The sequence below is a fragment of the Triticum urartu genome, chromosome 5, assembly GCF_003073215.2.
Source record: "Triticum urartu cultivar G1812 chromosome 5, Tu2.1, whole genome shotgun sequence".
Taxonomy (NCBI): domain Eukaryota; kingdom Viridiplantae; phylum Streptophyta; class Magnoliopsida; order Poales; family Poaceae; genus Triticum; species Triticum urartu.
The window spans coordinates 455,467,176-455,482,434 of record NC_053026.1 but is presented as its reverse complement, the minus strand read 5'-3'; the positions used below and the strand labels follow the sequence as shown (position 1 = coordinate 455,482,434).

General features: G+C 46.9%; 1 protein-coding gene across 2 annotated transcripts; it reads left to right on the top strand.

The window, feature by feature from the left end:
• The first annotated feature begins 10,201 nt into the window (after nucleotides 1-10,201).
• LOC125509769 (squamosa promoter-binding-like protein 17) lies at nucleotides 10,202-13,671 on the top strand. 2 transcript variants are annotated; one of them, XM_048674803.1, is made up of 3 exons: nucleotides 10,202-10,915; nucleotides 12,473-12,609; nucleotides 12,696-13,671. In XM_048674803.1, the coding sequence occupies exons 1-3, from the start codon at nucleotides 10,533-10,535 to the stop codon at nucleotides 13,403-13,405; spliced, it is 1,230 nt and encodes a 409-aa protein (XP_048530760.1). In that variant the 5' UTR covers nucleotides 10,202-10,532; the 3' UTR covers nucleotides 13,406-13,671. The 2 variants fall into 2 exon arrangements, with proteins under 2 accessions (XP_048530760.1, XP_048530759.1); XM_048674802.1 differs by having other exon boundaries at nucleotides 10,203-10,915; nucleotides 12,693-13,671.
• The last annotated feature ends 1,588 nt before the right edge of the window (nucleotides 13,672-15,259 follow it).

Here is a 15,259-nt window from a genome sequence, read left to right as displayed (position 1 = left end):
TAAATATGAATTTCTTGTTGTTCCTGAGGGTTATGTTATGGATGAAGAAGCTACTAGAGCTATTTTAGCTTGCAATGATAGATATGATCTAAAGAGGTTATTAGCTAAATGGAAGCAGCAATCCCTTAATGCTAGAATGAAACCTGACCCTACTTTTGCTACTTCACCTATCTGTGTTACTGATAAGGATTATGAATTCTCTGTTGATCCTGATATAATTACTTTGGTTGAATCTGATCATTTTTATGGCTATGAATCTGAAACTGTTGTGGCACATCTTACTAAATTAAATGATATAGCTACCCTGTTCACTAACGATGAGAGAACTCGCTACTTTTATATCATTAAAATATTTATGTTCTCATTAAAGGGCGATGCTAAGATATGGTTTAATTCTCTTGATCCTGGTTGTGTGTGTAGTCCCCAGGATATGATTTACTACTTCTCTGCTAAATATTTCCCTGCTCATAAGAAACAAGTTGCTTTAAGGGATATATATAATTTTGTGCAAATTGAAGAAGAGAGTCTCTCACAAGCTTGGGGGAGGCTTCTCCAATTACTTAATGCTTTGCCTAATCATCCTCTTAAGAAAAATGAAATACTTGATATCTTTTATAATGGACTACCGATGTTTCCAGAGATTACCTGGATAGTTGTGCTGGTTCTCTTTTCAGGGAAAGAACACTGGATGAAGCTGAAATTCTATTAAATAATATGTTGTCTAATGAAAATAATTGGACACTTCCTGAGCCTGTTCCTAAACCAACTCCGAAGAAGAGAGGTGTTCTATTTCTCAGTCCTGAAGATATGCAAGAGGCAAATAAATCCATGAAAGAAAAGGGTATTAAAGTTGAAGATGTTAAGAATTTACCTCCTATTGAAAAAATACATGGTCTTAATTTACCGCCTGTCGAAGAAATGCATAATTTTAATCCATCTCCTATTGAAGAAACACATGGTCTTGATAACCCGACATAGGTAGTAAAGGTAAATTCTCTCTATAGATATGATAAAGCTGAAATTCCATTTACTAAGTTTGCTAGCCCATGCTTAGATGAGTTTGATAAATTTATGGTTAAGCAAGAAGACTTCAATGCTTATTTTGTAGAGAATTAAAATGCAGTGCTGATATGCTTGAACACTTGGGTGATTATATGGCTAATGTCAAAGGTGAACTTAAACTTATTAGTAAACATGCTTCTATGGTTACCACTCAAGTAGAACAAGTACTTAAAGCTTAAAATGATTTGCTCAATGAATTGAACAGTAAGAATAATGACTATGTTGTTAGAGTGGCTACTAGAACTGGTAAAATGACTCAGGAACCTTTATATCTTGAAGGCCACCCTAAGAGAATTGAGCAAGATTCTCAGAGAAATAATATAGATGCACCTAGTCCTTCTAAAAGGAAGAAAAAGAAGAATGATAGGACTTTGCATGCTTCTAGTGAACCTATTTCTGAAACACCTGAGAATCCAAATGATATTTCTATTTCTAATGCTGAAACACAATCTGGTAATGAACCTGAAACTAGTGATAATGTAAATGATGATGTTCATGTTGATGCTCAACCTAGCAATGATGATGATATAGAAATTGAACCTGCTGTTGATCTTGATAACCCACAATCAAAGAATCAACGTTATGATAAGAGAGACTTTGTTGCTAGGAAACATGGTAAAGAAAGAGAACCATGGGTTCAGAAACCCATGCATTTTCCTCCCAAACCATCCAAGAAAAAGGATGATGAGGATTTTGAGCGCTTTGCTGAAATGATTAGACCTATCTTTTTTCATATGCGATTAACTGATATGCTTAAAATGAATCCTTATGCTAAGTACATGAAAGAAATTGTTACTAATAAAAGAAAGATACCGGAAGCTGAAATTTCCACCATGCTTGCTAATTATACTTTTAAGGGTGGAATACTAAAGAAACTTGGAGATCCAGGAGTACCCACTATACCATGCTCCATTAAAAGAAACAATGTTAAAACTGCTTTATGTGATCTTGGAGCCAGTGTTAGTGTTATCCCTCTCTCTTTATATCGTAGACTTGATTTGAATAAGTTGACACCTACTGAAATATCTTTGGAAATGGTTGATAAATCAACTGCTATACCTGTCGGTATTTGTGAAGATGTGCCTGTTGTGGTTGCAAACGTTACTATTTTAACGGACTTTGTTATTCTTGATATTCCCGAGGATGATAGTATGTCCATTATTCTTGGAAGACCCTTTTTGAATACTGCAGGGGCTGTTATTGATTGCAACAAACGCAATGTCACTTTTCATGTTAATGGTAATGAGCATACGGTATACTTTTCGAGGAAACAACCTCAAGTCCATAGTATCAATTCTATTGGAAAAATTCCATCGATTATTTTTGGAGGTTTTGAATTTCCTCTTCCTAGTGTCAAGAAGAAATATGATATTCTTATTGTTGGGGATGTGCATATCTCCGTTGAGGTAACCTATTGTTATTCGAAAATTCTCCAGTTCCATGTTATTCGGAATGAGTTTGTTAACAAGACTTGATCAACCTTGTTAATGGATTCCTTTTGATGATCATGGGATGGATGAATTTAGAAAACACAACTCTGTGTACCCTCCTTTACTTTCTGTTATTTATATTAAATAAAATAAAAAATAGTATTTTCTGTCTGTTATCTGAATTATCCATGCAATATAAAAATACCCTGAAAATAAAAGTTCTCCAAATGCCCTGAAATTTAAATATGATTTTTTCTGAAATATTTGAGAATATTTGGCACTGAGAACACAACAGGGGGGCATCCACCTGGCCACGAGGGTGGAGGGCGCGCCCTACCCTCCTGGGCGCGCCCCCTGCCTCGTGGGCCCATGGTGGCCCTCCTCCACTTATTCCTAAACCCACACACTCCTTCTTCCTTCGACAAGCACCATTATCCAGCTCAAACCCGAGTCCAAGCTCATTTTGCTGCCATTTTCGATCTCCTTGCTCAAAGCACCTCTCACAAAACTGCTTGGGGGGATTGTTCCTTGGTATGTGACTCCTCCATTAGTACAATTAGTTTTTGTTCTAGTGCTTTATTCATTGCATATTTTTGCTGCTTAGATGACCCTGTTCTTGAGCTTGCATGTCAAATTATATGGTTCCAAGTAGTTCTAATGCATGATATGGGCTCTAGGCACTTGTAGGAGTAGTTGCTATCAATTTTGTTGAGTTTCGTTCACTTTTATTTTGAAGTTACTAAAAATTTCAGAATTTTTCAGAAAATAATGAAGAGATTTTTTAGGGGCTCATCGAGCCGAAGCTCGAAGAAAAAGAAAAATGAAGAAGCAAAGAAGCCCAAATATAATTTGCCTCGCACCGCGGAGGTTAGGCCGTGTGAATGGCCCTCCGATGATTTCTCGAGAGCAACCGGGATTTATGAGGATTTTTATGAATTGGCTAAGAATGCAGGCCTCACCGACTTCCTCCGCGGCCAAAGCGAACAGTATCTCTTACTCACCAATACTTTTGTGCAAAAATTCTACTATTATCCTAGGGAATCACCTCCTTCAGTAGAGTTTCATTTATATGATGTGGTTAAGAAGATGTCACTATATGAATTTTGCAGGGTTTGTAAAATACCTTTCGAGGGTAGCTTAGAGGAACCACATCGTAAAGACGTGGATGGGTTTATTGACACTATCACTGTAGGGGAAACTAGGAAGGTTTCCGATGCAAGAATCAATAGCATACATTTTCCTGTTTTATGCTACTTTGCAATATTTGCTAGTCGTTGCTTAATTGGTCGCGGAAACTGTGGAAACCTTAGTGTTCCTGATATTTTTATTTTGTTCCATGGTTTATTCCGTGACGACTCTGTTAGTATGGACGGTATTAGTGCTAAACGGTTAAGTCTGAACCGTACAAAGGTCCCCATCTTTGGTGGTATCTATGCTTCACGCCTTGCTGCATATTATAACATACCCATTAGGCACTATGAAAAAGAAGAAAAAATGATGCCTACTATCTATTTAGATTATAAGAGTATGGTAGCGCATGATTTTATTATAAAGAATAGGGAAGGGGAGCTTAAATACAAATTGTTCTTTGTTAGACGTCATCCTGAGACTATCACCTTGCCTGCTCCTTCCTTGTTTGATTTATCTACATGCCAGTACCTCGTCTCGTCGGAGGACATTCACGCTTACCGGAACCCTACATCAGCCACAGAGCCAGAGTCGGAACCACAAGTTGATCCTCCACGATAGTCTAATTACCAGTGGGATCCGGAGATGATTGCCAACCAGTGGCAATCAGAGTCTTCTTCTTCGCAGTACGACCCCAACTATTACTATGGATATCCTCCAGGCCCACTGTGGCCATAGACCAACTTAGGCCAAAAGCCTAAGCTTGGGGGAGCACGTATTTCTCACCGACATTACATTCATGTTCACACACTCATTGCTAGATGTCGGTGCTCATACTTTTTCATTGTAATATCCATGCTAGTTTATTTTCTCTTTTTATGCTTTCTTCTTGTGTGCTTAATAAACCTTAAGAAAAATCAAAAAAAATTAGTCGTAGCTTTTATCTAGTTTTAATTTCCATGCTTGTAGTAGTAATTAAAAAGAAAACCCAAAAAGATTTCATGTTCTTTTTTTGCTTGTTGGGAGCTTTCCCGTGTAAATAGTTTTATTTCTTTTCTTTTCTTTGGGGGTCGATAGGAGAAGACCATGATTAAATTGTTGAAGTGGCTCTTATATGCATTATTGTTGATCTGACAAAAGAGCCCATATTGCCTTGTCTTCTCCTGTTTATTGAATACTTACAGATTCCAGCTTAGTCCAATGCACGTGCACTATTATTATTATCCACATCGTTCGGTCGTGCAAGTGAAAGGCAATTATTACGATATATGATGGACTGACTGAGATGAGAAAAGCTGGTATGAACTCGACCTCTCTTGTTTTTGTAAATATGATTAGTTCATCGTTCCTGATTCAGCCTATTATGAATAAACATGTTTGCAATGACAACTAGATATCATAGTTTCTTATGCCATGCTTAATTAGCTAGGAGCTTATAATGGTTTACCTTGCGTGCCAACATGCTATTAAAATGGTTGTGATGTGGTATGATAGGGTGGTATCCTCTTTTGAACGATTCGAGTGACTTGACTTGGCATATGTTCACGCATGTAGTTGAAACAAAATCAACATAGCCTCTACGATATTTATGTTCATGGTGCATTATATCCTACTCATGCTTGCATTCGGTGTCGATTAATTTTAATGCATGTTCATGATTGTTGTCGCTCTCTAGCTGGTCGCTACCCAGTCTCTTTCTAGCCTTCACCTGTACTAAGCGGGAATACTGCTTGTGCATCTAGTCCCATAAACCCCAAAGTTATTCCATATGAGTCCACCATACCTACCTATATATATGGTATCTACCTGCCGTTCCAAGTAAATTTGTATGTGCCAAACTCTAAACCTTCAAATAAATATCATGTTTGTATGCTCGAATAGCTCATGTATCAACTAGGGTTGTCCGTATCTTCCATGTTAGATGGGTTATTCTCAAGAGGAGTGGACTCCGCTCCTCACTCACGAGAAAATGGCTGGTCACCGGGATGCCCATTCCCATCCTTTATGCAAACTAAATCAAAATAATTGCAAACAAAACTCCCCCTGGGACTCTTGTTAGTTGGAGGCACTCGTTGTTTCGAGCAAGCCATGGATTGATGCTTGTTGGTGGAGGGGAGTATAAACTTTACCATTCTGTTTGGGAACCGCATATAATGTGTGTAGCATGGAAGATATCGCCATCTCTTGGTTGTTATGTTGACAATGAAAGTATACCGATAAAAATATTATTCACCTCTATTTCAAAACCGAGCTTTGGCACCTCTACAAATCTCTGCTTCCCTCTGCGAAGGGTCTATCTATTTACTTTTATGTTGAGTCATCATCCTCTTATTAAAAAGCACCAGTTGGAGAGCACCGCTGTCATTTGCATTCATTACTGTTAGTTTACATTGAGTATGACTTGACTGGATCTGTTTTACATGAATTACAATGTCTAGTCAGTCCTTGATCTTTAAAGTTGCTCTGCATTTATGTTTTGCGGTCTCAGAAAGGGCTAGCGAGATTCTATCCTGTTATATCATATTATGATTGTTTTGAGAAAGTGTTGTCATCCGAGATTTATTATTATTGCTCGCTAGTAGATTATGCCATTGATATGAGTAAACATGAGAACTAAGCGTTATTGTGAATATGGTTAGTTCATAATCTTTGCTGAAAACTTGAATGTTGCCTTTACATATTTACAATAACAAGAGCAAACAGAGTTTGTAAAAGTTTTTCTTTATCACTTTTAGTTTGTCAACTGAATTGCTTGAGGACAAGCAAAGGTTTAAGCTTGGGGGAGTTGATACGTCTCCGTCGTATCTACTTTTCCAAACACTTTTGCCCTTGTTTTGGACTCTAACTTGCATGATTTGAATGGAACTAACCCGGACTGACGCTGTTTTCAGCAGAATTGCCATGGTGTTATTTATGTGCAGAAACAAAAGTTCTCGAAATGACCTGAAACTCCACGGAGCGTCTTTTTGGGAATAATAAAAAATACTGGCAAAAGATCAAGACCAGGGGGCCCACACCCTAGCCACGAGGGTGGGGGTGCGCTTGCCCCCCTGGGCGCGCCCCCTACCTCGTGGGCCCCCTGGAGCTCCTCCGACCTCAACTCCAACTCTATATATTCACTTTCGTGGAGAGAAAAAAATTAGGGAGAAGGATTCATCGCGTTTTACGATATGGAGCCGCCGCCAAGCCCTAAAACCTCTCAGGAGGGCTGATCTGGAGTCCGTTCGGGGCTCCGGAGAGGGGAATCCGTCGCCGTCGTCATCATCAACCATCCTCCATCACCAATTTCATGATGCTCACCGCCGTGCATGAGTAATTCCATCATAGGCTTGTTGGACGGTGATGGGTTGGATGAGATATATCATGTAATCGAGTTAGTTTTGTTAGGGTTTGATCCGTTCTGAGATTGATGTTGCTATGACTTTGCTATGCTTAATGCTTGTCACTAGGGCCCGAGTGCCATGAGTTCAGATCTGAACCTATTATGTTTTCATCAATATATGAGAGTTCTTGATCCTATCTTGCAAGTCTATAGTCACCTACTATGTGTTATGATCCGACAACCCCGAAGTGTTAATAATCAGGACCACTCCCGGTGATGACCGTAGTTTGAGGAGCTCATGTATTCACTATGTGTTAATGTTTTGGTCCGGTACTCTATTAAAAGGATGCCTTAATATCCCTTAGTTTCCGTTAGGACCCCGCTGCCACGGGAGGGTAGGACAAAAGATGTCATGCAAGTTCTTTTCCATAAGCATACATTACATTGATGAATTGGAGCTAGTTCTGTGTCACCCTAGGTTATGACTGTTACATGATGAACCACATCCGGCATAATTCTCTATCATCGATCCATTGCCTACGAGCTTTCCATATATTGTTCTCCGCTTATTTACTTTTCCGTTGCTATTGTTACAATCACTGCAAAATACCAAAAAACATTACTTTTGTTATCATTACCTTTTGCTACCTACCACTACTATCATATTACTTTGATACTAAATACTTTGCTGCAGATATTAAGTTTCCAGGTGTGGTTGAATTGACAACTCAGCTGCTAACACTTGACAATATTCTTTGGCTCCCCTTGTGTCGAATCAATAAATTTGGGTTGAATACTCTACCCTCGAAAACTGTTGCGATCCCCTATACTTGTGGTTATCATTTGACTGATAAAGATCTTCGTAGAATATGTGGGATCCAATATGAACATCCAGGTTCTGCTATTGGTTATTGACCAGAGATGTGTCTCGGTCATGTCTACATAGTTCTCGAACCCGTAGGGTCCGCACACTTAACGTTCAGTGACGATCAGTATTATGAGTTTATGTGTTTTGATGTACCAAAGTTTGTTCGGAGTCCCGGATGAGATCGAGGACATGACGAGGAGTCTCGAAATGGTCGAGTCATAAAGATTGATATATTGGAAGGCTATATTCGGACATCGGAAAGGTTCCGAGTGATTTGGGTATTTTTCGGAGTACCACAGAGTTACGGGAATTCGTATTGGGCCTTAATGGGCCATACGGGAAAGGAGAGAAAGGCCTCAAGGGTGGCCGCGCCCCTTCCCCATGGACTGGTCCGAATTGGACTAGGGAAAGGGGGCGCCCCCTTCCTTCTTTCTCCTTCTCCCTTCCCTTTTTCCTATTCCATGTAGGAGGTGGAATCCTACTAGGACTCCACACTTTGGGCGCGCCCTATGAGGGCCGGCCTCCTCCTCCCTCCGTCCTTTATATACGTGGCCAGGGGGCACCCCATAGACACACAAGTTGATCATTGATCTCTTAGCCGTGTGCGGTGCCCCCCTCCACCATAATCCACCTCGGTCATATCGTAGTGGTGCTTAGGCGAAGCCCTGTTCCGGTAGCATCATCATCACCGTCGTGCTGATGAAGCTCTCCCTCGACACTCTGCTGGATCGTGAGTTCGTGGGACGTCACCGAGCCGAACGTGTGCAGATCGCGGAGGTGACGTACTTTCGGTACTAGGATCGGTCGATCGTGAAGACGCACGACTACATCAACCGCGTTGTCATAACGCTTCCACTTACGGTCTACGGGGGTACGTGGACAACACTCTCCCCTCTCGTTGCTATGCATCACTATGATCTTGCGTGTGCGTAAAAATTTGTTTGAAATTACTGTGTTCCCCAACAGACATCGCTAGCTACGCTAAAGTACCATCCCACCGCCAGAACCACGAAGCCGACACGTCCACGAGCGTCGCCGACAGCGAGGAAGAGTAGTGCATGGTAGGCCGCCGATCGGGTCCCAAGTAGGCCACAACTCCTCCCCTCCCATTGAAGCCAAGCTTGATGGGATCAACATCATCGGCTGATTAGTCGCTTGACGGTGACATGAAGGCGGACAACTTCACTTCCCGGGGCTCATGGCTGCGAAGGTGGAGGCTATGGAGGAAGAGCTGGAGAGCGCCGAGGCGGAACTAGAGAAGGCGAAGACGGCCAGACATGAGGAACGGGCACCGACGATCATTTAGATTAGGTTTAGAGTAGGGTTTAGTTAAAAAATGTCTAAAATGTAATGAATTTTGTCATGTTTATATGAAGGGAAACATTTGGTTTCATCCGGCGGATTGCACACGCCGTCCACTGCTTCATCCGTGTGACGCGTGTCCTGCTGACTCACCTAACACTACCTCTTACGGTTTTGTAACCGAGCCCTTGTCGCAGTCTTCCCACCGCAACAACTCGTACGTTGTAGGATTTGGATCTGGATCCCTCGAGCATAGTTGCCTCTCGTGTTCCTCCCAAGCTCCCATTCTTCCTTTAATTTATGCAGCATCATTTATGTTGCAAAAGTCTTTGCACAACATCATGTATGCCGCAAAAAAGTGAAGACGAAAACAACTACAACATAATTTTTGTTAAATGTTTCTGCAACATGAGCTATGTTGCAAAAAGAGTTTGCAACACCGACTTTGTTGCAATAATGAGGATGAGCTAGGCCGTTGGTTGGATTAGATCTAATGGCCGCTGAGGGGTCAATCTTTTCAGATTATCTGCCGGCGGAAGCGCTGCCCTTATATGACTGTCATCCGGTTTGAATGAAGTTCGCTCGGTTTGTTTAAACATTAGCTGAAATATAGGGGGCAGTGATGAATGACCGGCTTTCGTATTCGTGTTCTTGGGCTAATCCCCAATCAACGGACGGATGCGGAATAGAATTTACAAGTCATCGTTGGAGACGTCCTTTGTGACTCTTGGTCTTGGGACGCCTCGCTGTCACCCTCAACGGAGCACCACGGGAGGCCGAATTGCCCCGAGTGGACTTCTCCGCATGCAACCTCCCTGGGTGCGGGCTGCGAAACCCCATGCCCCCCGCGCACGCGGCGTCCGCCCGCGTATACCAAGTGGAGCCGAGCCGGGCTGCCACAGCCGCCCCATGCTCCCACAAATACTATACTTCTGCCTGCTCGACAAGGGCTACCCCCCCCCCCCCCCCCCCCTAAAAAGTAGACGACGCCGATAAGAGCCGAAAAGCAGAGGGCTCGTACTCGCGGCAGCGGCAGCTAGAGAGAGCGGCGTCTTGGCTATAAAAGGGCGGCAGCAGCAGCAGCTGGGGAGAGTGAGCTCTGATGAGGTGTGCGTGCGTGCCTGGAGTGGAATAGTGGGAGTGCGTGAGCAAAGCACACTGCACCACACACTAAAAAAGGGTTTATCTTATTTTAACCGCGGCGCCACCATTGCTGTCGCCTCCCTCCGCCGCTTTCGATCTTTTCGCTCCCACCCCCCCTCCCCCCTCTCCGCCTTTCTCTCACTTCTGGCAGGCGGGGACGGCAGGGAAGACACAGAGAGAGAGAGGGAGCCGCCACTATTTAGTCAGTTCCCTACACCAGTCCCTACGGGCGTTTTCTTTCACAAAAGCAGCAGCAGGAGGCGGGCCGGCGGCGGCAATGGAGACCGGGGGCGGCGGCGGCGGCGGCGACGGCGGCGGGAGGCGGCCCGGGGACGACCTCCACGGGCTCAACTTCGGCCAGAAGATCTACTTCGAGCAGGACGTGGCCGGGTCCTCCTCCTCGGGTGGCAGGAGGGGCAAGGGCCCCGCCCCCGCCCGAGCAGGAGGCGGGGGCGGAGGGCCAGGAGCCTCCACCCCCGCGGCCGCCGGCAGCGCCTCGCAGCAGCAGCAGCAGCCGAGGTGCCAGGTGGAGGGGTGCGGCGTGGATCTGAGCGGCGGCAAGACCTACTACTGCCGCCACAAGGTGTGCCTGGAGCACTCCAAGGCGCCGCTCGTCGTCGTCGCCGGCATCGAGCAGCGCTTCTGCCAGCAGTGCAGCAGGTACCGCCCCCTCTCTTCCTCCCCGCCACAACCGGCAATTTGAGCTTCAGCCCCAGCAACCCGCGCCTCGGATTGCTCCGTTTTCGCTCCTCCCGCGCTTGCCGCGTGTTCTTGCGCCACTGTTACACTCGTGACACACCTCGAACTCCACCGCCGTGGATGGATCCTGGCATATGTTTTTTCCCTCCCAGCATGTGGCTCGCTACCAGACCAGCAAGCAGCATGCAAAGTGTAAAAAACACTGTCCAGGTTCTGCAATTGGCCTATGCATTTTTTGTTGTACTTCTTTGCTTGGCCGCATCCAGAAAAGAGAGAAATTCCCAAGTGATGACGCATGGGCGTGTGTAGTGCGCTGCTCCTGCTTGTGCGCGTTGGTGAAAACAAAAACAAAAACTAAAAAACAATGTAACATTTGGTTGGGCAGGTAGAATCTGACCAGAATAGTAAGGGACAGAAAGTTGTACAACCTGAAATTCTTGTCCGAGTGGCACATATAGTAAGCCTAGATTTCTTTTTCTTCACCTCCTTGCTGTACTGTACGCTATGCTAGGATGCGAGTGAGAATGGGTAGTAGTAGCAGCAGCAGCAGTACAGCCGTGGTACGAGTGCTACTGTACTAAATTTAATACCCTGCCCTAGCGATAGTACAGGACATAGTAGAAAAATGGAATGCCAAAGAACTGTCAATTTGAAATCAGGATTCACCAATCAGAAACCATTAATTCTTGTTTTGTTCATCTCAGCCATGGCCAAATACAGTGTTTGTTTCGAGATTTATTTGAAAAAAATACCGGCACACGCAACAATCCTAATAAGCCTTTGTTAAGAACAAAATCTTGAACCAGCATTTCACTTGTGTTTGAAAGATGGAGCATCACTTATGACCCTTGTTTGAAACATAAAGCATCACTCATGAATGTTGTTTGAAAGATGAAAGCATCACTTATGACTGCTGTTGTATTGTACACTACCATAAGCCTTTGCACGTTTCCACTATCTAGGAATGATTACAGGTGTTCTATCCACATGGCCCTGTTTCCCCCCCTGGTCTTGATGCGTGGATCTAATCATGAAAAGTCGTTTCTTTGGTTACCGCATTAGATTAAGATAAAACCATTGGTTTTGCCTGCGCCGATGCAGCTTTTCACATGCCATGTGATTTGCCCTGCTAGTTTATTCATTTGATGCATGCTTGGTATTAGGATACTAAGCCAGAATCTGGCTCTTGATTGCAGTGTTAGCGCCCCCCCTCTTTTCATGTGCACCAAGTTTTTCTATATGTAAATCAGAACCAATATGATATGTGCAACTGGTGTGGTGTGGAAGAGTCAGACGCCCTTCACTCTGCTTTTGTTGCGTGCAATTGATTATTGCCGTTCATCTTTTGTTCACTGGCTGAGTGTCCATATGAAAATATGAAAAATTCCTACTTACCGCGGCTCTCCGGTCTTTGTCAATTCGCATTGGTTCTGCTTTGAATGGATCTGCACTATTGTAAAGCCACCATGTGGTGTGGAGTTCGTACATGCGGTGAGTAATAATCCTTTGTGATCACAGGTTCCACCAGCTGCCTGAATTTGACCAAGGAAAACGAAGCTGCCGCCGACGCCTCGCCGGTCACAACGAGCGCCGGAGGAAGCCGCCGCCCGGGCCCATGTCTACACGCTATGGCCGGCTTGCCGCGTCCTTCAACGGTAAGAATGTTATCACCGAACGCGCACGCTTGCCGTTTGAACGAAACGTATTGATTCTGCTGTTGTTGTGAAATTTGGTTCAGAAGATCCAGGCAGGCTCAGAAGCTTTCTGCTGGACTTCACGTACCCGAGGGCCCCGGCCGGCGTGAGGGACCCGTGGCCGGCCGTGCAGGCCGGCGAGCACCGCATGCCTGGCACCACCCACTGGCAGGGCGGGCATCATGAGCACCACCCTCACCGCAGTGCAGTTGCGGGATACGGCGACCACCACGCGTACAACGGCCAGGGGAGCAGCTCGGGGGGAGGCGGCGCGCCGCCGCCGATGATCCCGGGCGGCTTCGAGCTCCCCTCGGACGAATGTATGGCGGGCGTCGCCGCCGACTCCAGCTGTGCTCTCTCTCTTCTGTCAACTCAGCCATGGGATAGTAGTGCCCACAGCTCCAGCCACAACCGGTCCCCGGCGATGTCGACGACCAGCGCCTTCCAGGGCAGCCCGGTGGCGCCCTCCGTCATGGCCAGCAACTACATGGCGGCAAGCAGCAGCGGCTCCTGGGGCAGCCCCCGGGGCGGCAGGAGCATGCACCACCACCACCAGCAGCAGCAGCAGCATCACATGCAGCATGACACGGTGATGAGCGAGGTCCATCCGAGCTCGGTTCACCACGGCCAGTTCGGGGAGCTGGAGCTGGCGCTGCAGCAGGGGAGGGCGGCGCCGAACCCGCCGCACGCCGAGCACGGGTCAGGCCCCGGCGGGGCCTTCAGCCACTCCAGCAACGCGATGAACTGGTCTCTGTAGTAGGGACGGAGGTCACGCCAGGGAGACATGGAACGTTGGGCGGCCTGAGTTTTGTGCGCCTTCCACCTGCCGATCCGGATTTCAGGACGGGGAGGAAACCCGTAGCCGATAGAGCAGGGGTTTCCCGCCGTGTAGCCCGATTTTGTCCATGAACTCAAATCCCACATATGTATGTACGTGTGTGTGAGAAAACTCCATTGTTTTATTAAATTCGCTTGTCGAGGACGCTTGACCTAGTAATGCGATGGCCTCGCTAGCCGTCATCCTCTTCGTTGTTTCCGTTGATGTTTTCGCCAATATATATTGGTATGGCTACGTTCAAGTTGCCTAGTTTTTTTGTTTTTTGGTCGATCCACTGATCACAGAACTTGTTTGAGTCGATTTGCTCAAGCATTCTGGTCAATAAATCGGTCAAGTGGAGCCACAACTTCCTCTCGTTTTTCTTCCCTCACCGCCTTTTTTCTCCCCTAACCCTAGGCGGTTAGGGCAAACTTTTCCCTTTAGATTTAATTGGCGAGCCTGTGGATTCGCCTTTTCTCCGCGTGCCGGCCCAGTGACGGGGAGCGGAATCCGAATGCCATTGTTGCGGTTCGTAGTTTAGGTGTTCGAACAGATGAGGATGCTTCTTCTTTGAGTTTCTCTTTCGGGAACTTTCAGGATACAATCCTTCTCAAGTCCGTCCATCTTAACGGTAGCTTTGGCGTAGATTCATGTGGCCTCCTTAGAGCGATGAGGCTCCTTAGAGCGATGAGGTTAGGATTTGTTGTCATGAGAGGTATGATGAGATTTGGTGTCAGGTGTTTCAGATCTATGTAGGGGTTTAACGGTAGCCACTGCGGCTTTAGGGCGCTGGTCCTTAAAGGCACATGCACATGCACAAAGGGCCCTTGCATCGCTCGACCCAGGCGACTCGGGGGAACCCAGCCGCTGCCGCCTCGCCACCCCTCCTCGCCCCTACCCCTGCGTCATCGTCGTCGAAGGGCTGGCCGGTGAAGCCGCGCCGGGCCCTGGGATGGCGGCGGCGGGGTTGTTCCCCCTCCCTTGCCCACCTGCCCTCTGACCCGCCACGCCCCCAGATCCCTTCCTGGCGGCGGAGGCGGCCTCCCACAGCCCCCCCCCCCGACGGCCTCTTCCCCGACCTGCTTCTATAGCGGGTGGCCTCGCCCCGATTCTTGGCGCGTCGTGCAATTCTGCCCCGATTGGATCTGGGGCCTCCCCCGGCTGGTTGTGGTGTTCCCCGGTCGGCCCGTCGCCGTGGCCGGGCGCGCCCTCCTTGCTGCGCCCCCTCCCCACCCTGACCCCCCTCCACTCTGGTCGGCTTCGGGCCAGCCCCTCTTCGAAGGTGGCCTGGAGGCTCACGGTTGTTCCCGACAACCGCCACTTCCGGTAGCACACCAGCCGGGAGTGTGGCTGCGTGTGAACCTTCTTCATCATCCACCCACCCCGCAGGGGCGGCTTCGACCCGGCGGCCAAGGACTTGCGTCCCCTTCCCGCGTCCATGGCCGGCAGGCGTGGCTTCGGATCCGGCGCAGCCCGGGAGCTGCGCTATTTCCGGCTCCTATGGCTCGCTGACTCCTTGGCATCTCCACATCCAACACCCTGCGGTGCCCTTGGTTGGTCGTCCATACCGGCGCATCCTAGGGTCCGCGCACTCTGGGAGTTGCGTCCCCTTCCAGCTCCTTTGGCCCGTTGGTGCCAATGCTGCTCCGGTCCTAGTGGCCTGGATCTGTGCTCCCATCCAGATCCCGGCTTGTCTGGGGCTCTGGCCACCGTTGCATCCGCATTGCATCCCATTCAGCTTAGCCACGCAACCTTGTCCTCCTCGTCCGGCAACGACCGGTGCTTCCTTTGGCA